We start from the raw sequence: 7,835 nt of genomic DNA on the forward strand, positions 1-7,835 counted from the left end.
TCCTGATGACATCGTCAATCTGCCTTTAGGTGTGAATGGCGATGAAGGACATTTTTCACGGCATCATAGGAGTAGGACCTCAACCTCATTATAGAGAATGTAGAGAAACCGCAGGTAGACGCGTCACTTGGAGCCCGGGCGCGGGGTTTCTCTGCAACGACAACGCAAGGCGCTCGCTCGGGAGATTTGTACCTGCGAAATGATAGAACATAGAAGGGCCCAGAGAAGGTGAATTAAATGTAATTTCTGGAAGATTAGACTCAGAGTCGACGTGAATCGTGATACGGTTTGTTGTCAGCAGGTCTTGGCAGACGTAGATAAGAAAGCCAAGGTTCGCCCTTTGGAGCTTCTCCCTCTTTCCTCCCCATAACAAGAGTCTCGCTCTTGCTTTTCTCTTCTTCTCCATCTTCCACTTCTCACCGTCGAGTGACTTCTTCTCATCCTCTCTCATCACTGACCATCAATCTTGGTCTTGAAATACATGCGTGAGTCTTCTGCCAGCGACTTTCCCCTCAGTGTCGACCGATTTCATTCGCGATCTTGGCGTCTTGGTTCCTGAGCTTGGCTTGCTGGGCTGTTTCCATCAACATTTGGCACCATACCCCCTCATTCATGGATTATACCTCTCGCTGACATCTCTCTCTTTCCAGACCGTATCCGTTCGTGGGCGAAAGCTCACGCTTCCACCTCCCCCTCCGAACCTCAGTCTTCATCAGCAGAGTCCGGCGAACGCTCTGACGAGCCCGACATACGTTCTCAAAATGATCAAGTGAATAAGCCGGAAGGCGACCCGGCATCGGGCTCGCCAACTGATGGAAACAACTCTGAAAAACCGGGGCTCCTTCCTCGTATGAAAGATGGATCTGTGCGCTTTGTCCGTCACACCAAGACGGCCATCTGCCACAGCTGGATCAATCTCCTACTGGTCTTCGTGCCCGTCGGAATTGCCGTTGAAGCTGTTGGCATGAGCCCCTCCATCATTTTCGCAATGAACGCCGTCGCGATCATTCCTCTTGCGGGCATCCTTAGTCACGCTACCGAAAATGTAGCTAGCCGCATGGGAGACACTATCGGCGCGCTTCTCAACGTCACCTTTGGTAACGCTGTCGAACTGATCATCTTCATCATCGCTCTGGTCAAGAATGAAATCTCGATCGTTCAGGCATCGCTTCTGGGATCGATTTTAGCAAATCTTCTGCTGATTCTCGGAATGGCTTTTCTCCTTGGAGGCCTGCGCTTTCAGGAACAGATCTACAACAGCACAGTCACTCAGATGAGTGCCTGTCTTCTCAGTTTGGCTGTCAGCAGTCTTCTACTGCCCACGGCCTTTCACGCATCCTTCAAAGACTCCGACGAGGCCGATCAATCTACCCTCAAAGTCTCCCGAGGTACCAGTGTCGTTCTACTTCTCGTTTATGTTCTATACATCATCTTCCAACTGAAGTCGCACTCCTACCTCTACGCCAGTATCCCTCAGCAAATCATCGACGAGGAGTCGCATCCCGGTGTTTTGGCGGATTTCATGAATTCATCCTCGGATTCATCGAGCAGTTCATCCTCTGACGAGTCTGACGATACCACTACCTCCTGGACAACTGCCAAGCGCATCAAACGTGCAATGAAATACAAGCGCCACCGCAAGTTCAGCACTAGTTCGAGGGGGACCACGTCTCCTGAGACGATTCAGAAGACTTCCGCTGCCGACGTCTCGTCCTTACCCCCCAGGGCAATGAGCACCACTAGCGCCTCAAGCCCCAACCAACGTGACGATGCCGGATCGTACATCGCAGATCCTGACACCCATTCCAATGTTGATCAAGACCCATCAAACGAACCTCGCTTGAGGGACTTTGGAGACGATGGCCTTCTGAGCGTGAATACTAATGCTAGCCGTTCCGTCGGACCTCACTCGCGAGACTTTGGTCAAACGTCGGCCAGCATTCAGTTCGCGCAAGATAGTCACCGGGAGTCCAGGCGTGGACGTAAGAAAAGGAGAAAGGCTAGGAAGCAACAAGCCCTCGATGATTCGGCAGACTCGGGCACGGCGCCTCAACCGGCATCCAATCCTCGTGTTGCTGCACTCTCTGCTGAACAGAGCGAGTCGCCCAACTCACCTCGAAAATGGTCTCCTTTTCGTCCAGGCCTGCCTTCCTTACTGTCAAATACCGTTTTTACCAACCCGCCGCCGAGCGCTGTCGCACATGACGCGATGGGCAATGCCAACTCCTTACGACGCACCCACTCTCTTCCTACAATGAGCCAACGCCCTGTCGTGCACCGTCCGCCTCCCGTTGGTAATCCGGTTGGACGCGCCCTCGTTGCGGCGCGTATGTCCACTCCTGGTGCCCCCGGCGCTCCTCAGCCTGTTGAGGAACATGCCGAACCGGAGATGTCACGTACTGCAGCGATTGTCATGCTGCTTCTATCTACCGGTCTCGTGGCCGTTTGTGCCGAATTTCTCGTTGACGCGATCCCTGAGATGGTCGAGAGCTCTTCTGTCAGTGAGGCATTCATTGGCTTGATTATTCTGCCCATTGTTGGTAACGCGGCCGAGCACGTTACCGCCGTGACTGTGGCCACGAAGAATAAGATGGATCTCTCGATCGGTGTGTCTGTTGGAAGTAGTATACAAATCGGTAAGAATACCCTCCCCCTTCCGCTCTTTCATCATGATTCTAACCTGTATTAGCACTTTTCGTCACCCCCTTGGTCGTGATCCTCGGCTGGTGTATGGACAAGGACATGACTCTGTACTTCACTCTGTTCGAAACCATCTCGTTGTTTGTGACGGCATTTGTTGTCAACTTTCTGGTGCTCGATGGCCGAAGCAACTATCTTGAGGGTGCTCTTCTCATTGCTGCCTACGTTATCATCGCAGTCGCCGCGTTCTTCTTCCCGAGCAGAAACCAGTCCAGCGACCTCGGAATGTCGTAGACACCGAGCAGCAATCTGCGGCAGAACGACCAAATAGGGACTACCTTCCTACGATGATCCGGGTGGTAGCACGTGGCTTATCCACATTCCACCGCGGAGTTTGCAAGAACGATTGTTGAGTTACTAAATTGAGAATCCATGCTTTTTTTCTGTATCTTTTCGTGTAGCCAAGTGCCAATGCTGTATGCTTCAGTTTAACGTCTGCTTATCTATGCGACACTCGAGCAAAGTCCCATTCCGAGCTCCATTAGCCCTGGTTCCGTCGCTATGATTGGGCATGCTATTGCTAACACGTCGCAGTTGGACGGTTCTTGAATCTTCAGTGACCAGTCTTCAAGAACGAAACTGGAAGCCCCGGGCCAAGACCTGCTGAGCCAATGAAGCGCTGTTCCAACTCCGTATGCGAGCGCCCTATTTTTCTAGGCAAAACAAATCCAATCACATCGGTGATATTAAGATTGGTGTTTGTCAAAGTCCTCCGGGCTTGTTTAGCTTCTGTCTGTGGAATCGAGCGGCCCAATGATTAGGGGCACGTTTGGTTCATGGCCCATGGGCGCAGTGCCCTGGCCGGATCATGGATGCGCCCGCCTGGAAGCGGAGCCACCGCCGATGTTAAAAGAGCCTCATGCCCACATTTAACCCTTTCATCGAGTTCCTCTGCCGATCAGAGGCTCTTCAAGTTCACGATATCATGTCCGATTCTATCCCTTTGGGTCCTCTTCCGAGGGTGTCTCAAGAGACGCACACCACGACGAACAGAGACCACGATGAGCCCCCTCCAGATTATCAACCGCCCAAGGAACAGACCGAACTGAAACTTCACTCTCGCTCTGTCTTTGCCCTTCTCCTGGCCTTGTTCTATTCTGGTCTTGTAATCGCCCCATGGGTAATTACTTGCCGTATTGCCGACCGTCCCATTACCCCAGGCGGCCGTTATGGCCCTGAAGACGACAGCCAACATTACCATATCGCCAATGGTACGCATTCGTCTTATATCAACGATGAACGCTGGTACCATGCTGCTCGGGTCATCCAGACAATCGCCAGTGTTCTTACCCTTCCTGTGACCTCATCCATCTGTGCGAGCGCTGCGGTGATCTTCATGCAACGCCAGCAACGCCTCACGATGCCACAACTCATGACTCTTGCCGACCGAGGTTGGATGGATCGAGCAACATACAGACGCATTCTATCCTTACAGTGGCCGCACTACGGCAGCTCTCTCCTCCTTATTGGACTTTTTGCGACTGTGCTCGGTCTAGTGATAGCACCAATCCAGTCAATCTTCTTGACCTCCCAGGTTGTCAAGACGCCTATCAGAAGTCAAAATATAGAGCAGCTTTGGGATATCCCTACGACGCTTGCCAAAGCTTTTGAGTACCCACAATTGGATGATAGCAATATCATCACGTTGATGACGCGAACGGCTCTCACTACCGCAACGGAAGATTCAACGCACCCGCAGCTCTGGGCTGGAGCCAATGTATCATGCAATGCATTTTCAAGAGATGAATACACACGCACATTTTGCACCCAACAGGGAGCGACCTTTTCAAATATCTCAGGCTATCCCGATCCATTCCTAGCCGAACTACCCAGTCACTTTCACTCGGGCATTCTTCGCCAATTTCTACCCCGGTTCAACTCGACGACCCAATTTGAGCCCATCAGTGAAGCAGACTTTCCGGAGAACTGCGACCAAATTCCAGACGCCTTCTTTGTCGAATACACCAATTCGACACGGTATTACGATACCGAGATAATACAAACCTGGGGCTTAAAGGCCTGCATGCCTGGAAATGTCACGCAGTCGCCCTGGAAGGGCACGCGCGACCGTCACGACTTTTCTGAAGTGCTTTATCTTGACATCAACTTGACCGGCTACAGTGCTGGGTATACAAGACTCCAGGACCGCACAATCTACCGTGTAACCCTCAACACGACGACTGGATATTTCGAGCTACCAAACTACTTGAACGGTGGGGTTGCTGGCTTTCTGCTCGACAAGGACCCCATAAAGGAGTCCTGCGGTGACCACTGCGCGGATCAAGGCGGCTATCGATGGTCAAAAAGGTAAACATGAAACAGACGTTCTCTTCGTTATCATCTCTAATCATCCTACAGAAGTTCCGACTTGGCCCGAAGAGACACCGACCTCACAACCGCCAACACCGACCTGCAGTTAGCCAAAGGAAAAGGTCCTCTCCTTACCATCGCCATGGCCCTCTTCGGCACAGGCTCCTACATTGAAACACGCGCCCGCACCCCCGAACTCTACAGCGCCACGGCTTTTCCAGATTTCAACGCCTCACCCTCATGGCCCGCCAACAGCAGCGCCTGCGCCTACCTCATTCCCCTCGGCAAACTTCTCCCTAACTACCCCCACTGCGTCTCGAACTCTGATGGCGGACGTGACGGCGACGAAATCCGGTTCGAGATTAGGAGTTGGCTCGAGGGATTCCTAGTGCCCGCCGAAAGGCTCGAAAACGCATTCAACGCCGCCGCGTTCATCGCAACCAAGCTATTCCTCGAAAACACAAACGGGAACCCTAGCTACGGGGACGGCCTTACCGTTAGCTACGACATGGGCGCCGACACCCAAGTCCCTGTTATATCACGCGCCGGGATCATCTTTGTTTCTATATTAATTGGACTACATCTCGCAACGCTTTTGGGGCTGGGTGTTTATGCGGCTTGGATGCCGCGGTGGACAAAACATCTTGATTCATTTGCGCTTTTGAGGATGGGCGCGTCAATCTCGGAGCGTGTGCCGCTTTTCATGGCTTATCGGCTTGGACTGGTGAAGGAGTTGAGGGAGGTGTCGGGGTGGATGGGCGATCAGATGCCTGAGGGAGAGGATGTGGGGATGTTGGGGTTGGGTGGGCCGGTTAGGTTGAGGGGGAATAGGAGGTATGTGAGTTTTCATAAGCAGCCGGATTATTATCATTAGGTCTAAGCGGGCGTATATATCTTGTCTGGTCATGTTCATGTATTATGTACGATACCCTTGTTTTGCTCCTGGCAAGTTTCTTGTAGACTTGGTGCTTGCATGCTGCGATAGAAAGGTAGCCGTTGGGTATAGACAGGAATGCCAAACTTGAAGCAAAGGAAGGTGTCTTTTTAGATGTTATTCTAGTGGTTCACAGGTTAATGTAGGTAGACAACCTGTAGCTTTCCTGTCATACGCATACCTAAGCATTCCCTCCATATCCGGTGCTAAAAATATTTATTGTGACGTTTAGTACCCAAGATCCTACAGCACCACCACTCTCCCGAAAAAGGCCAAACTAAGCGTGCATCCGGATAACATAATTATGAAGGAATTGCATCTTAAGTAATTAAATATTACACAGTCTCCGACGCAATTGCCAATCGAAGCTGGCCTCATATCCCCGCGCCCATTCCTTCTCATCACCGAGCCACAAGTTACAGCAATCCTTGCTGCTGTGGCTGACCGCCGTTCCCCTCACGCACCCCTCCCTCACTTCCGTCATTACTGCATCCTGTTCGGAGTGCCTCTGACTCAGGCAACAGAGCAGCTGAGTCCCCAACTGAACAGGATCGAAATGAATGAAAAACTGTGGCTCAACAAACGCATCAGCCTGATTTCCAGGGGCCAGTCACAGCCACTCGAGTGTCTACACGTGGCTTGAGCGGGAAATTCCCTCACGATGGGGTGGTGAGGGGTGAGACTCCAGCGCTAGGAGAAATAGTGAAGGAATGGTGTCGTGCTGCAAGCTGGGGCTTCAGGATCAAAACCGTGGCTGATAGGTGGCGCTGGCATTTGTCGGTGTGGCTGGTGAGGGGCTGGCCTATACTGATTGGCTGAGATATGAAAGGAGCAAGCCACCCCACTAGCCCTGTGTGGCGCCAAGCGTGTCGGCCACTGCATTTGGAGCCTGAGGCAGAACTTGTAGTGGAGTATATCCCGCCGTCTACTCTGTCTCCGGCACTCTCCCCTCCTCAATTGTTGTCAAAGACACTGTCCGTTACGCCATTTACTGAGCAGACAAAGCGACGCCAGCTGAACAATCTTACAGACATTATTTCCCATGCAGCTCGTGCCACAATCGGAAACCGCATCAAGCCACAGGGGCCACCGATTAGGGCAGATTTATCCTGCTGCCTAGTTCTCCTGACTCTGAACATCTCGATCTGCAGCCCTCTAGCCACTCTGTCATCTCTAGTGGGTGGATGCACCCGTTTTTAGCGCCGGGCCTGCATGCTGTCGTTGCAGTCGCACTCCTTCTGACCAGGACGAATGGCTGTGCTCGCCTTGTAGGGCCGTAATTTCGGGTGTAAGTTTGATAGTCGCCTGAATGGAGATGAAGTAGGAGCGAAATGAGGACGGATCCCGCGCAGTGCGCGCTTCTGCATGGACAGGGGTGTCTTTACCTGATAGTACCGGAAGGAGTGTCAGAAGTGAGGCTGGTGGATTGCTGCTGCTGGCTCTAGTTGATTGAGATTCCACCGCACCTGACGGGATCATGCCCCTCTATATTCCCCTCTATTGACTGTTGACACTATTTAAGGCGCGTGGTGGTCGTCTACCTCCCCTTTTTTTTCTCATTCATCCTCGCAACTCATCCTTTTCCTAGCTGTCTCTTCCTCTCTTTCTATCTATCCACCACAACAAACTCAAGAAATGTCCTACTACGGCGAATCAGCCTCCTACTACGGCGGCGGCGGCGAGCGCCCTCCCTACGAGCGCCCACCCTACGACCGACCCCCCTCAGACCGTCCCCCTTACGAAGGCGAGCACCGCGGCCCCGCCTACGACCGCCCACCCCCAGACCGTCCGCCCTACGAGGGCGAGCACCGCTCTTACGACTCCCGCCCCCCCTACGAAGGCGAGCACCGCTCCTACGACTCCCGCCCCCCCTACGAAGGCGAACGCAGCT

The 7,835-nt window shown here is 52.7% G+C and overlaps 2 protein-coding genes across 2 annotated transcripts; both read left to right on the plus strand.

Annotated features, from left to right (window-relative positions):
• Positions 1-369: 369 nt before the first annotated feature.
• On the plus strand, positions 370-3,140 carry BJY04DRAFT_204148 (putative membrane bound cation transporter). Its single transcript, XM_073713445.1, has 3 exons — positions 370-485; positions 651-2,636; positions 2,690-3,140. The coding sequence occupies exons 1-3, from the start codon at positions 482-484 to the stop codon at positions 2,932-2,934; spliced, it is 2,235 nt and encodes a 744-aa protein (XP_073564092.1). The 5' UTR covers positions 370-481; the 3' UTR covers positions 2,935-3,140.
• A 485-nt stretch (positions 3,141-3,625) lies between these two features.
• BJY04DRAFT_212206 (uncharacterized protein) lies at positions 3,626-5,884 on the plus strand (the record flags this gene model as incomplete). The annotated part of the gene is made up of 2 exons (XM_073714519.1): positions 3,626-5,007; positions 5,059-5,884. The coding sequence occupies 2 exons, from the start codon at positions 3,626-3,628 to the stop codon at positions 5,882-5,884; spliced, it is 2,208 nt and encodes a 735-aa protein (XP_073564093.1).
• Between the last annotated feature and the right edge of the window lie 1,951 nt (positions 5,885-7,835).

Source organism: Aspergillus karnatakaensis (genome assembly GCF_047715665.1).
Source record: "Aspergillus karnatakaensis strain CBS 102800 unplaced genomic scaffold BJY04scaffold_123, whole genome shotgun sequence".
NCBI lineage: Eukaryota > Fungi > Ascomycota > Eurotiomycetes > Eurotiales > Aspergillaceae > Aspergillus > Aspergillus karnatakaensis.

Coding starts and splice junctions, on each gene's coding strand:
- BJY04DRAFT_204148 (XM_073713445.1), top strand. Junction 2,637..2,689: donor TGGAAGTAGTATACAAATCG/GTAAGAATACCC, acceptor AACCTGTATTAG/CACTTTTCGTCACCCCCTTG.